The sequence below is a fragment of the Eretmochelys imbricata genome, chromosome 4 (genome assembly GCF_965152235.1).
Source record: "Eretmochelys imbricata isolate rEreImb1 chromosome 4, rEreImb1.hap1, whole genome shotgun sequence".
NCBI lineage: Eukaryota > Metazoa > Chordata > Testudines > Cheloniidae > Eretmochelys > Eretmochelys imbricata.
The window spans coordinates 47222494-47238285 of NC_135575.1; the positions used below are offsets into that span (position 1 = coordinate 47222494).

Below are 15792 nucleotides of genomic sequence, written 5' to 3' on the forward strand. Positions count from 1 at the left end.
TTTTCAAAAGCAGCACCTTTAGGGACCTTTAAAAATCTGGCCCCTTCTGCTCAGGCAACATGGATGCAGACAAACACCAGCTTTGAAAATTCCTGTGTGTTCAACTTCCACTTGAGCGCCTAGATAGGCACCCAAATTGCCCTTTAATCTGCTTCACATTCCACTTCTGCTGCATTTAAGAACTTTTTAAAATGGTGACAAATTCCCTACACTCTATCTATTTCTGAGTTTTTCTATTAATCTAGGTACTGGTGAGGTCACTGTACTATCACAGCAGGCTCCAGAGTGCCCCACAAAAACACTGCTGCAGTGTAAAGTCAAAGTCATTGATTTTAATGGGAATTGGATCAGGCACTAAAACAGAAACACGAATTCAGGAGCAGAGTTAAGGTTCCTTGGGTGCTTGATCTTTGTAAATCTCCAAGTTAACATGATGCCTGGCTCCTGCAGCTTCACATGAGAAGCATTGTGCTGTCCAGGGAACCTTTGATCATTGGTTGAAGCTTTCTCTGCTGGGCAGGAAAAGGTTTTCCCGGCACGACTATGATGATTTCAGGAGCTCCCCAACCCTGGTTCCTTAGTCAGTCCTTGTTGCCTAGTCCAGCCTGTGGCCAACCCAGCTCCAATTCCTCACTTCCAGGCTCCAGGTCTCAGGCCCAGCCACCTAGCTCCAGCCCCTCTCCGTGGCTCCTCCCTTTGTGCCTCTAGCCCTTGGCTGCCGTGTGGTTAGCTCATGTGACCTGCAGGGGTGGGTTCTGAGCTGTGGCAGTTGGCCTTGGCCTGCTGGGAGGAGCCTGCTGTCTGGAGCTCCTGCCCCATCCCAGCCAGTGCTGCTGCCCCCTCCTCTCTGCACCATGCAGGCCTCGGAGAACCAGCAGCTCTTCGACCCCATCTCCTTCGTGGCAGACCTGATGGCTGGGGGCATCGCAGCCGCAGTCTCGAAGACCACGGTTGCGCCCATCGAGCGGGTGAAGCTGCTGCTGCAGGTGCAGGCCTCATCCAAGCAGATCCGCGCTGACCAGCAGTACAAGGGCATGATAGACTGCTTCGTGCGCATCCCCAAGGAGCAGGGTATGGACCCCCAGCAACCCCTGCCCCCTGCTTCGTGCGCATCCCCAAGGAGTGGGGTATGGACCCCCAGCAACCCCTGCCCCCTGCTTCGTGTGCATCCCCAAGGAGCAGGGTATGGACCCCCAGCAACCCCTGCCCCCTGCTTCGTGCGCATCCCCAAGGAGCAGGGTATGGACCCCCAGCAACCCCTGCCCCCTGCTTCGTGTGCATCCCCAAGGAGCAGGGTATGGACCCCCAGCAACCCCTGCCCCCTGCTTCGTGCGCATCCCCAAGGAGCGGGGTATGGACCCCCAGCAACCCCTGCCCCCTGCTTCGTGCGCATCCCCAAGGAGCGGGGTATGGACCCCCAGCAACCCCTGCCCCCTGCTTCGTGCGCATCCCCAAGGAGCTGGGTATGGACCCCCAGCAACCCCTGCCCCCTGCTTCGTGCGCATCCCCAAGGAGCGGGGTATGGACCCCCAGCAACCCTTCCCCCCCCCGTTTTGTGCGCCTCCCCAATGAGCAGGGTATGTACACCCCTCTGCCCCCATAGTGCTCTACTTTGTGTGATTCTACATGGAGCACTGTCTGGATTCCCCACACCCAATCTTGTTCGATCCACACCCTCCTCCAGTTCTAGGGTTTGCAGGAGTTATGCATCTCGCATTACACTCCTGCTTTTATCACTCATATTATGCTATTATTTCTGCATTACACTCCTGCATTTATCACTCATATCATGCTATTACTGGCATTTCATGCATCCAGCATAGTTGAAGACATTTGGCAAGGTTTCCCTTGTAGCTCAGCCTCCTGTCACTAGATGATGATGTGACGCCTGGTGTGCAGGCTGCCTTCTCTCCCTCTGCTCCCCTGCTGGCTTGCAGCTAGCAGGAGTGGAGCAGGCAGCAGCCACAATACAAGGTAAGAAGAGAGCACTGACAGTCCTTCCCTGCTGCTCCAGGGTCCGCCTCACCCACTTCACCACCAATCCCCCCACTCCAAGCACTTCTTCACCAAACCCACCCCCATTTTGTTGCCGCCCCCTCCCACTTCCTTGTCCACCAGGCCTCAGTTCACCGTGTCCTACCCTAACTTTTGTTTTTCTTGCTGGAATGAAGTTGAGGATTCCCTAACTGACTCTTCTTTTTCAATTGATCACTGTTATTGTATTTTTCTGAGGAAACACTGTTGTGTTTCAATAACATTAGGTACATACGCTCAGCAATTTTAATTGAGTGTATTTTATAAATCAAAAAAGTAATAAAAAAATCAGAAGTGACACTTCATTTAATCTACAGACACATCTTTACATGGTGTGATAGCAAAAGTGTGTGTTCGTAAATATGGGTTGCATAAGACATCTTAGGTTTGGGTGGTATTTTTAATATTCTTCCCTTATCAATAGTTGCAACTATTTGGCATGCTAATCTTAATACCCATAAAAACAACGTTTAAAAAAAGGGATTTGGGAAGCCTAAAGCTTTGAGGGTTCCCCTTTGTGAATGGACTTTCATACCCATCCCAAACCAACCTAGATGAGTGAGGCAAGTCTGAATTGATGCATGTCAGACTTTGTCTACACTGCACTTTCGTCGTTAAAACTTTTGTCATTCAGGGGTGTGAAAAATACACACCCCTGAATGAGAACATTTTTAATGACAAAGAGCACCGGAGTGGACAGCGTTTTGGCTGTGGGAGCTGCTGTCCCATCGACGAACTACCACCCTTCATTGGGGGTAGGATTTTTTTGTTGCCAGGAGACCTGGAGGGGCACAACCATGCTGTTGTAAATTGCGCACTGTAAACGTAGCCTCAGTTTCACTGTTCAGCTGGTGATTAAGAAAGCCAGGAGCAACAGCTAAAGCACTGAAGGTTTTACCTGATTCTTGTTAGTGGCCTTCTCACAACCTCCTCATATTTCCGAGCAGATTCTAGCAGGCAGATCTCTGATAAATTTGTCAGTCCCTATATCCATATTGCTTTCAATTTTATGGCTCATTTCTGTGCTGAGCACTCTTGCTCCAGTCCAACAAAATACTTAAGAACACGATTAACTTTTAAATATGTATGTAGTCCCTTTGACTTCATATTGAGACCAACTGATCATCAACTCTCATGTTGTTGTTGTTTTTTTTCTTGAAACCGTGTCTCCTGGAGTCATGTAATTATGTGAGTCTCAACTTTCATTTGAAAAGGAAGTCCCTGACCCTGCTCGTTGGAGAGAGAAGCACAAAAGCATGAAATCTAAAGACTTGAAAAGGCTAATAAAAAGAATCCCAAACTTACTATTTTTTAAATTCTCATGATTTTTAAGCCAATCTCATGAAATTTTGGGTCCTGACTCATGATTTTTGAATGCTTGAAGCTGGCAATACTGTGATGGCTTGTCCCATTCCACCCTAAAGTTTTTTGTGGAACTGCAACAGTCAGGAGTAATCCAGATTGCCAGCAAGACAATAATGACATTTAGTTCACCGTTGGAAGGTTAGAAACTTAAAACAGGGATCTCAAACTCAAATCACCAGGAGGGCCACATGAGGACTAGTACGTTGGCCCGAGGGCCGCATCGCTGACACCACCTGCCCCTGCTGCCCCCGGCCCCGCCCCCACTCTACCCCTTCCATGAGGCCCCACCTCATCCAGCCTCTTTCCACCCCTTCCCCTGCCCCCATTCCAACCCCTTCCCCAAAGTCCCCACCCCAACTCCGTCCCCTAGCTGCCCCTATTCCAACCCCTTCCCCAAATCCCCACCCCTGCCCCGCCTCTTCTCCACCTCCTCCCCTGAGCACGCAGCTCCCCGCTCCTCCCCCATCCCTCCTGGAAAGCGTTAAGCTTCATTCTGCTGGACACTATCTTGGTATTGTGGGGGTCATTTTGGCAGCATTGCCCTGAGAAAACTAACAGCATTGGTTAGAGGCACTCGTTGTGCAAATGGACTGCGTGCAAATTTCTCCACATGTCAAATAGAATTACACACATCCGACAGGATTTGCACCTTGGTAGTGCTGTAAGTTGACACACTTGCCTGTCTCCTTAACAACTTAATTATATTGTCCAAAGGGATAATTTTTTTAATGTTTTCAGGAATCTAATGATAAAAGGTCATTGTACATGCTGAGTTCCCACTATGTTTCATAAACATTTCACCATTCCATGTACATGGAGCCTGAGCTCCTTCTGTGGTGATTAAAATACACATGCAGCCACACTTAAATGAGATAAAGAACATGATTGGTATGTATATCCCAGTAAAGAGTTATGAGATTTTTTTTAAATACATTAAAAATATGTATCCCAAATTTTATTTATGAGGTAAGGAAGTTAGGAACCTTCAGCATTTCTGAGCGTTACTGTCATTTCTCTTATGGTCTCAAGAGTTGAGATTTCTCATTGTTGCCTACTAAAACAGACATCTGTTGGTTAATGTTAGAAAAAAAATCAGATTTCCAGTGCCATCGGAATTTTTTTGGCCACTTTTACAACTCATCATAAACTAGAAACAACAGTAATGTAATATAATCTATTCAGGGTGATATAATACAAACTTTGTAAATGTAATTTAATAATCTGTTTTCTTCTACAGGATTTTTGAGCTTCTGGCGTGGCAATTTGGCAAATGTTATCCGATATTTTCCAACACAGGCTCTAAACTTTGCTTTTAAAGACAAATACAAACAGATTTTCATATCTGGAGTGGATAAAGACAAACAGGTGAATGTGCTCTAGCAGATTTGATCACTTTAATAAGTAAACCTGTTTTGGTATGGCCTAGAGTGGATTGAAAATTTTCCAATGGAAAATGCTGATTTGATTAAATCTAAATGTTTGACAGGAAATTAGTTATCTAATTTGTTTCATGTGAAAAAAATAGCTCAAACATCCCTTTTATCTGTATCTGTCTTACATTATCTTTTTAGGATTTCTGTAGTGGGTTTCTGTAATTTCAAAAAAATATGGTGTTCTCTGCTTCTCTTCCTGGCAGCTTTTTCTTCAGTGCCAGCAACAATTCCAGCTTCAGGCTTTCCTGTTGGTACTGACCTGAAAGAACTCTGGACATGCACTATTCTCTGATTCGTCTCTTTGTATTGCATGGTAATGCTTAATCTGGTCCCTTTTGTTCAAAATGAATAAATATATAAGAAATTTCAATTTGCAAGTTCACTTTTTTACAATGGAAAAAATCTGAGCTATGCTTGGTGTAAATTACATTGAATTCACAATTCTTTAAATCTCTTTTCCTTCTCATAAAAATGTACCCAGCTGGGATGCATTTTCATGTTTTTGGGACTCAAATTTTACAAACATTTCTATAAATGAAACAATGCTCAGGATTCAGTTCTCTAAAAATTAGCACATTTTTAAACAATCAGTGTGTTCTTTTTTTGAAGCTCAGTCCATTGGGATGCCCTTGTATATGTTTTGTGTTGTGGGAAAACCTAAAGAGGAACTAAAAGCTATAGTTCCCTTGCGAGCTAAAACCTGTTAAAATATGTATATATCTATTGAAAGCAATAAAAGAGGTTGTGGGAATTAAAGTGCTAGATCGTTAGCTGTAGCTCCATAGAAATCAATGGAATTAAGCCAATTTTCACCAATCTGACTCAAAATGTTTTAATCTGTTCCCCGCCTGTTAGTTTTTTCCTTGCACCTCTTAAACTTTCTGAACCAAATTGATGTAAGTCCATTGACTTCAATTTGGCCCATGAGATATAGGGATTTTTTTTCTGTTGTGGTACCAACTGAGCACCAGTGGAGTTGGTGCACAGTTGTACCGTCATCAGAAAGTCTCATCAGGCCAGCAGTAATGTGGGTTTGGAGAATCATTGACCAGAACTGTATTCTAATATATTATAAAGTGTTTTTTTGCTTGCTCTTGAGAATTACAAAAGCTCTTCAAAATTTAAAAATAAATCATGGGAAGACCTGATAAATATTTTGTAGTGAATGGGAGGACAGAAATGGAATCTTGTCAAATTGATACGGATGAAATACTACTACACATACTCTCTGAGCCTTGCATGAACATTTATTATATGTTAATTTGTAACATTATCTGATTCTTTAGATAATTTTTAGGGCTTCCATGCTAATGATGGGTTCTATTTGATAATGATCAAAATCAGTGCGGACTGACGCATTTTCATTTTCATCATCTGAGTCAGATGCCACCAGCAGAAGGTTCATTTTCTTTTTTGGTGGTTTGGGTTCAGTAGTTTCCGCATCAGAGCGTTGCTCTTTTAAAGCTTCTAAAAGCATTCTCCACACCTCATCCCTCTCAGATTTTGGACGGGACTTCAGATTTTTAAACCTTGGGTCAGGTGCTGTAACTATTTTTAGAAACCTCACATCAGTACCTTCTTTGCGTTTTGTCAAATCTGCTGTGAAAGTGTTCTTAAATCAAACAACATGTGCTGGGTCATTATCCGAGACTGCTATAACATGAAATATATGCAGAATTCAGGTAAAACAGAGCAAGAGACATACAATTCTCCCCCCAAATTTAATAGTAGTGTCACAAATTTAATTGACGCATTATTTTTTAACGAGTATCATCAGCATGGAAGCATGTCATCTGGAATGGTGGCCGAAGCATGGAAGGGATATACGAATGTTTGGCATATCTGGCATGTAAATACCTTGCAACGCCAGCTGCAAAAAAGTGCCATGTGAATGCCTGTTTTCACTTTCAGGTGACATGGTAAATAAGAAGCAGGCAGCAGTATCTCTCGTCAGTGTAAACAAACTTGTTTGTCTTAGCGATTGGCAGAATAAGAAGTAGGATTGAGTGGACTTGTAGGCTCTAAAGTTTTACACCGTTTTGTTTTTGAGAACAGTTATGTAACCAAAAAAGATCTGCATTTGTAAGTTACACTTTCACGATAAAGAGATTGCACTTCAGTACTTATATGAGGTGAATTGAAAAAATACTATTTCTTTTGTTTATCATTTTTACAGTGCATATATTTGTAATCAAATATCATAATATAAAGTGAGCACTGTGCACTTTGTATTCTGTGTTGTAATTGAAATCAATATTGAAAATGTAGAAAAACATCCAAAAATATTTAATAAATTTCAATTGGTATTCTATTGTTATAAGTGTGATTAATCATGGTTAATTTTTTTAATTGCGATTAATTTTTTTGAGTTAATCACATGAGTTAACTGTGATTAATTGACAGCCCTAATAATTTTCATTAACTGGGTTTGGTCACAGAGATGCCCTTGGGACTGTCACCTGACGTTCTGGAATTGCCTCTGAGCCCATTTTCCCTGCCATCTTGGGACTCCAGAACCCTGCCTTGTTGAGCCAGGCATACTAGCCTGCTGCAACACAGACCCAGGTTTGGCCGACGCCCCCAAAACTAAAGACTTTAACCAAAAACCACTCAGCGGGTTACCTATCTTCACCACCCAGACACCCAGTTCTCAATGGGATCCAAACCCCAAATAAATCTGTTTTATGCCATATAAAGCTTATACAGGGTAAACTCATGAGTTGTCTGCCCTCTACAACACTGATATAGAGATATGCACAGCTGTTTGCTCCCCCAGGTATTAATCACTTACTCTGGGTTAATTAATAAACAAAAGTGATTTTATTAAGTATAAAAAGTAAGATTTAAGTGGTTTCAAGTAATAACAGACAGAACATAAGAACATGAGAATGGCCATACTGGGTCAGACCAAAGGTCCATCCAGCCCAGTATCCTGTCTACCGACAGTGGCCAATGCCAGGTGCCTCAGAGGGAGTGAACCTAACAGGTAATGATCAAATGATCTTTCTCCTGTCATCCATGTCCACCCTCTGACAAACAGAGGCTAGGGATACCATTCCTTGCCCATCCTGGCTAATAGCCATTAATGGATTTAACCTCCATGAATTTATCCAGTTCTCTTTTAAACCCTGTTATAGTCCTAGCCTTCACAACCTCCTCAGGCAAGGAGTTCCACAGGTTGACTGTGCGCTGAGTGAAGAAGTACTTCCTTTTAGTTGTTTTAAACCTGCTTGCTACCCATTAATTTCATTTGGTGGCCCCCTAGTTCTTATATTATGGGAACAAGTAAATAACTTTTCCTTATTCACTTTCTCCACACCATTCCTGATTTTATATACCTCTATCATATCCCCCTTTAGTCTCCTCTTTTCCAAGCTGAAAAGACCTATCCTCTTTAATCTCTCCTCATATGGAACCCATTCCAAACCCCTAATCCTTTTAGTTGCCCTTCTCTAAACCTTTTCCAATGCCATTATATCTTTTTTGAGATGAGGGGACCACATCTGTACGTAGTATTCAAGATGTGGGCGTACCATGGATTTATATAAGGGCAATAAGATATTCCCCATCTTTTTCTCTATCCTTTTTTTAATGATTCCTAACATCCCGTTTGCTTTTTTGACTGCCGCTGCACATTGCATGGACATCTTCAGAGACCTATCCACGATGACTCCAACATCTTTCTCCTGATTAGTTGTAGCTAAATTAACCCCCATCATATTGTATGTATAGTTGGGGTTATTTTTTCCAGTGTGCATTACTTTACATTTATCCACATTAAATTTAATTTTCCATTTTGTTGCCCAATCAGTTAGTTTTGTGAGATCTTTTTGAAGTTCTTCACAGTCTGCTTTGGTCTTGACTATCTTGAGCAGTTTACTATCATCTACAAACTTTGCCACCTCACTGTTTACCCCTTTCTCCAGATCATTTATGAATAAGTTGAATAGGACTGGTCCTAGGACTGACCCTTGGGGAACACCACTAGTTACCCCTCTCCATTCTGAAAATTTACCATTTATTCCTACCCTTTGTTCCCTGTCTTTTAACCAGTTCTCAATCCATGAAAGGATCTTCCCTCTTATCCCATGACAAAGTAAGTTACCAAGCAAAATAAAACAAAGCACGTAAGTCTAAGCCTAATAGATTTAAGAAACTGAATACAGGTAAATCTCACCCTCAGAGATGTTCCAGTAAGCTTCTTTCACAGACTAGACTCCTTCTTAGTCTGGGCCCAATCCTTTCCCCTGGTACAGTCCTTGTGTCAGCTCAGGTGGTAACTAGGGGATTTCTCATGACAGGCAGCCCCCTTTGTTCTGTTCCAACCCCTTTTATAGCTTTGACACAAGGCGGGAATCTTTTGTCTCTGGGTCCCCACCCCTCCTTCTAAATGGAAAAGCACCAGGTTTGAGATGGATTCCAGTACCCAGTGACACAGTCACATGTCCTGTGAGATCCTAAGCCTCCATTCTTTCTGGCCTGACTCACATGAACACAGGAAGGCTTACAAGTAAACAGAGCCATTTACAACCAATTGTCCTGGTTAATGGGAGCCATCAAGATTCTAAACCACTATTAATGGCCCACACTTTGCATAATTACAATAGGACTTCAGAGTAACACTTCTTATTTCTAGTTTTAGATACAAGAATGATACATTCATACAAACAGGATGAACACACTCAGTAGATTATAAGATTTGTAATGATACCTTACAAGAGACCTTTTGCATAAAGTATATTCCAGTTACATTATATTCACATTACAAGCATGTTTTCATAAAGCTTCCATTTTCATATGGAGTGCAACATCACAGACAGCCCTAATAATTTTCATTAATTCTTTAAATAGCTATAGGGGAGATCACTATGCTGGGGTTGTAATTCTATATTTTCATAACTGTATGCAGTAATTTTTGTATTTCAGTTCTGGAAATGGTTTTTTGCAAACCTAGCTTCTGGTGGAGCGGCTGGAGCAACATCTTTGTGTGTAGTATATCCACTAGACTTTGCACGAACTCGATTAGCTGCTGACATTGGGAAAGGTAGTGAATTCTCTTAAATTACCCTTCTAATTCTTCCCTAGATGTGTTTCAGATTATTTATATATATCCGTATATTACAACCAAATCATTATTCAGCTGTGTGCATTACAGTTTTTTGCATTACTTAGAAAAATGCCCCAAACAGTTAAAAAGTCATAAAAATATATTTAAGGGTAGTATGGTCTTTATTGAAAATGAGGGAGAGAAAGTGTGTGGAGGGGGAAATCTTTGGAGACAACTACAGAGCATAATTCTTAAATTTCAACAGTTTTGCCTTTATATATTGCTTAATTTTTCACATTCACATTAAGCTACTCCACTGGATTTTGCCAGATATAAATGTCAACAATTGTAGGATCTTATTTTTGTAATCCTATAACTCTAATGACATAGACTTCACAGGGCACCTCTGGTCCACACAAAGAATATCAATGGGAATTTTGTACCCTCTTCCCTTTAAAGGTAGCATGTGTCCCTAGATATGTGTCTTAGAAGTCTCTCAAAAGACTAAATTAAAGATGTTTAAGTTCTGCTCTGATGTATACTCACATACCCCTTTAGATTTTATTCTCCAGAAGAAAAGTGGACAACTGACACTGGGGTGCCATATCACTATGTCCCAAATTGCTACTTTTCTTCAGTAATGTGGCTACGGTCAACAGAATACCAAGAATGTTCCCTTAGAATCAGAGGGTCAGATTCACAATTTATGTAAATCAGCATCACTCCATTGACTGCAGTGGTGTTCTGACCATGTGCTTGTCTACCAAGCTCCACAGTTATGACTACAGGAGTGTGAGTAGCAGTGCGCACCAAAAGTGCTGCACAGTTGTAACTCCTCCGTGTGGACTCTGTGGGCGAGAACTAAAAGGTTCCTCATTCTCATTAAAGAGTATTACCTTAATGTGAACAAGGAATCTTTTAATTCACACCTGCCGCATCCACAGGGGGGAGTTCACTGCTATTCACACCCCCATAGAGTCCAAACTGCAAGGCAGCGTAGACAGCCTGTGTGAAATGTTACAGTTTGGTGGAGAGCTAAATGGTTGCAGCTCCCATTTAAGCTGGAAAAAGAACAAGATTTCTAAGAATAAACATCAGTAATGTCCAAACTGCTATTTTTAATTGTCTGAGGATTCGGTACCCTGAAGGCTGGAAAATGATTGACAAACACAATAGAGTTATGTTAAAGAAGGGCCTAGGCATATTATATCGTAAAATAGCTTCATGTTTCTATACTTGCTGAAAATGCCTCTCCATGTCTCAGTGGGGTGAATGGGAGGAATGTTTGATTGTATCATCATGGAATAGGCAAGTACTGGCGTCCAGAGAAAGAGAGAGCAGGCTCAGCCACTCTAGGGGGCCCTCCCTGCTCATAACATATATGGAAATTGTGTCTGGTCTGGGGGACATAAGAGGAAAAGACGTTTCTCTGTTGTCCATTGACCAAGCTGTGGAGGACAGAGGAACCTGGGTTTTTGTGCCCCCCGCCCCTCCTCCCCATCCCCGTGCTGTGTGCTGGGTTCTTGGGCATGCAGCAGCCATCTTGCCCCGATTGCTGCTGTGCCCTCCCTGCCCATAGTTGAGGTATGTTATCAGGAAGCTGTTGGTCTGACCAGATTGAGAGTTTTTGGGGATCAGGAAGGAATTTCCTCCTTAAGGAGAGAATGGTGGGCCTGTCTGGTGGGTTTTTCACCTTCCCTACAGAATTCTGGGAGCCTGGTTTTAGGAGGAAGGAAGGAATTAAAAAGCGGAGTTTGTCATTTTGTCACCACCTACATCCAATAACCCAGTGCAGGCTAAAGGCTGAAAGGGATAAGCTCTGAGGATAAATATGACTATCAGGAGATAACTGTTGGGCCCTTTTAGCCTGGAGGGAGAATAGGAAGCCTTAAGTTTTTGCAAAGAGAGGTACCCTGCAGGTACACCCTCATTCCCCTTTGCAGGGAAAGGGCAAGAGGATTCAGAGTGGGCTGAATCCAAGGGTTAGCTTGAAAGGGGCCAACCTTGAATATTGGATATTTGGCATGAAGACCATTTAACACTGCACAGTACACTAGTCAATGTCTGATTTTTTTGGAGAGGATGGATAGCCCTCTTTCCATTAAATTTAAAAGTTAATAAAGTTGTTGCTTGCTGCTTTAAATCCATCCCTGGGTCTGTGTTTCATTCTCCTGTGTGCCCTGATCAAATGTTGAATTTGTGGAAGAAACAGTTAGAATCAGCTAACTTTAATTAATGATTGGGAAGTTTGGATAATTTGAAGATATTATTGTACCATTTTCTGGACAGTAATGCATATCGGCAGAGGAGGAGTACTTTTTCCTTCCCCTGTCAGCACTCTGTTTTTCTACTGTGTGAAAGAGAAATTTAATGGATTCTCCTGTCTAGCAATGTCTTTTGGCCCAAAATGATGCAAAATTTTATTCTTTTAAAGCAGTTCTGACAAAGACACAAATATGCATGTTGTTTAATAGAAAACTTATTTTATATTAGGTCTTGCTGAGCGACAGTTCAAGGGCCTTGGTGACTGTATTGTTAAAATTGCAAAGTCAGACGGACTTGTTGGCCTGTACCAGGGGTTTGGTGTTTCAGTACAGGGAATCATTGTGTACCGAGCTTCCTATTTTGGATGTTATGACACAATTAAGGTAACTCTTGTGGATAAAAGCACATGCTTATAAGATATTTTAAGTATTCATCAGGAATTAATAAAAATGTTAATTTTTTTCTTTGTCTTTAATTTTAAATACTCAAAACTATATTTAATTTTTTATTTACAAAGGATGTATAAAATTTCAAATAATCTTTCTCCAGTAATTACAAAAGAAATCTAGGAAAATGACACTTTACACCTACTGATTTTGACATTAACTTTAGATGATCAGAAATTACATGGTCATCTGTTGGTTTTCTCTTTCTTTATAGGGGCTATTGCCAAATCCAAAACAAACACCATTCGTATTGTCCTTTCTCATTGCCCAAGCGGTGACTACATTCTCTGGGATACTGTCTTATCCCTTTGACACTGTCAGAAGGCGTATGATGATGCAAGTAAGCAATATATTTTGCTATTCTTTTTTGAAAATCATGTTGGATTAAAAGAATCTGGTATGTCACTATTACATGACTTTATCGCACTCTTCATCTGAGGTAAAAAAATCTCTCATCAGCTGCAGTCAATGAGACAGCTCCCAAAGAACTGAAGAAAAAGTCTGACTACTCCCTCTTACTGACAGCTTACCTGATATGTAGTGATTGATTCCTTCAAAGTACTTGTGATTATCCAGGCAAATATATATTATCATTCGAGATAGTTTTAAATTTTTTCTAGTGAACTTCGTTCTCTTTCCTCCTTGGAGCCCAGGTATTTTAAGATATTGAAGTAACTTCTTAAGAATGCTTCCGAGAACAAATCCTCACTATCAGGAATTATCCTCAACCAAAAAGTAAAAATGTTAAATATGCTCCTGACAAAACAGGAACTCCTTCCCTAGATCTTTGGGGAGGCTTTGACCATCTGGTATTAGAACAGAGGATGGCGGTTCCAAAAAGTTTAAAAAGTACTTGCTCTTCTCATAGCATCAAAGAAAATTTTGATGCATCAAAAGTCAATGGGAGTTAGGCACCTAACCTGCTCGGGCACTTCAGAATACCCCACTAATGCCAAGCATTTGATACAATACTTTCTGTTTCTCCAGCCAGTAATAAATTTGGCTCTGAAGGCAACTTCCTGGAGTAACTAGGGGACTGTACTGTTACTGCTTCCAATGCAAGTTAGTTGTTTTATTAAAAATGAGAAGAATTCTTACCTCAACATCAATATCCTCCACCAGTATCCTTTGAATATATTGAAGTAGATTCAGATCCTGTACAGATAGGGTAATAGTGTTTGCAACTCTATTATGCCTCCTGCTACATCTATTATATTGCATATTGCAATATACAAGTCTACAATAGCAGCCAGTCCACAACTTATATTAACATTTCAATCAGATGGAGAAGCACAACATCTGCATGGTATGCTTTCTTGATCAGTAAACTTCTATGATTTTCCATTATGACGACACTTAGAGAAGATACAGAGAGAGTTATGCTTGTCACTACTGACAGGTGGACAAGCAGTCGGACAAATTTATGTAATCTTTCACTGCTCAGAGGCTTTCTCCTTCAGCTGTAATCACTTATAACTATCCCCAATGAATGTGGTACTGAGGCCTCTGCAAACCTTTAACAAGTCTTCCTTTTTGCTTCACTTTCATATGTTACAGCACCTTTATGAAGAGAAGAAGCTGTACTGCATGACTCATGTTTAGATTACACTTTTCCAATACTGTCCCTCTATAGGGTCTATCCCTTAGGCCAGTAAATCCCTGTGGCTTTTCAGGGGATACTGAATCAGCTGTTTTCTGGCTCCACCACCCATGCCCTCACCCGTTGAAACTCATGGGTGCCTGCTCATACTGAGTTTGTGCAGAGGGATTTTTGTAGGGTTGGAGGATGAACATATATTGACTCAATCCTCCACCTTTTGACAGACTGAGCCACAGGAGCAGAGATTCCATTCCTCGTCATCCACCCTGTGGTTCTGGGTTTTTATGTGAGTCAGAACCTTACCACTCTTTTAAAGGAATTTTGTGTAAATATATATACACTGGATGACCTCTGTTAATTAATAGAGAATTGAGGTCTTCTTGCTATACAAGAATTCAGTGGCACTAAAGGAGGAAAAAAAGATGTGATACAGAAGTTTTGATAGTGTCAGAGTGGTTCAAGGCACCCTTAGGGTAGGAGAGAGCTCATTTAACTCCTAAACTATCCACTTGCCAACTAAACCTGAAATGAAGCATCACAAGAAGGATTGCAGCCTTTCTAAATGTAGCTTTGGAGAACTAGCTAAATGAGCATTACATCAAAGAAGTATTTAGTAATTCAAGTTCTCGCATTTGACAGGAAGCAAACTGAGGAAAAGGTGTTCCCAAACTATCATACCTAAACGTTCATTACTATTGAGGGAAGAAAAAAACACATTTGCAGTGTGCTAAGCATAAACATTTTCCTCACTGTATTGCATGAATGTTTTGTTTTTATTATTTGCATGCAGAGTGGAGAGGCTGAACGTCAATATAAAGGAACCATTGACTGCTTTTTCAAGATATACAAACAGGAGGGACTTAAGGCTTTCTTTCGGGGTGCCTTTTCCAATATCCTTCGTGGAACCGGAGGTGCGTTAGTGTTGGTACTTTATGACAAAATTAAGGAACTTTTCAATTTGGATGTTTCGAAGAGTTCATCATCTGACTAAATTAATGGATAAGAATCTATTTTGCTTGTATAATATATAATGATTCAAGTCTCATCATTTGGATTACATGTTAGTAGTTCACTATTGTCCCGTTAATGCTGTAATAAAAACTGAAGAGTTATTTGTTTTCCCCCAAATCATTGTGCATATTGTGCTCTTTTGTTTAAAATACTGAACTTTCAATTTTTATAATGAGAAATAAAACATGCATGATACACAAAAAAGATAATCACCTATGAAATATAGATATTTCAGGATGCCCCTTTGTCATCAAAGAATAATTACTGAGACTAAATGCTACATTTAATGATCTTAGTTGCCTCCCTGGTTCAGCTTGTAGGCCTCCAATAAAGGAAAGATTGCCAAGGGAGGAGTGGGTTTGCATCAGTGCAAATAGCCCTATATCTGATACTCTCCCGTGTGTCAGAGCTGGCTGGCACAGCTAACAAAGTGGGCAGGGCTGTCTGGAATGGATTGTGGAGAGACATACAGGAGATGTGTCTGTTCATTCTCCTAGGCAGTTTACAGCACCTTTTTGTACAGCTTCTGAAAGAACTGAAATCTGCTCTCCCTTGGTGAAGGGCAGTGTTGCTCTTAAATCTGCCCTTCTC

At 41.2% G+C, this 15792-nt stretch overlaps 1 protein-coding gene across 1 annotated transcript; it reads left to right on the forward strand.

Moving 5' to 3' along the window:
- The first annotated feature begins 854 nt into the window (after positions 1-854).
- On the forward strand, positions 855-15181 carry SLC25A31 (solute carrier family 25 member 31). Its single transcript, XM_077814433.1, has 6 exons — positions 855-1071; positions 4637-4764; positions 9759-9876; positions 12373-12527; positions 12805-12930; positions 14981-15181. Exons 1-6 carry the CDS (start codon positions 855-857, stop codon positions 15179-15181), a joined length of 945 nt encoding a protein of 314 aa, XP_077670559.1.
- Positions 15182-15792: the final 611 nt, after the last annotated feature.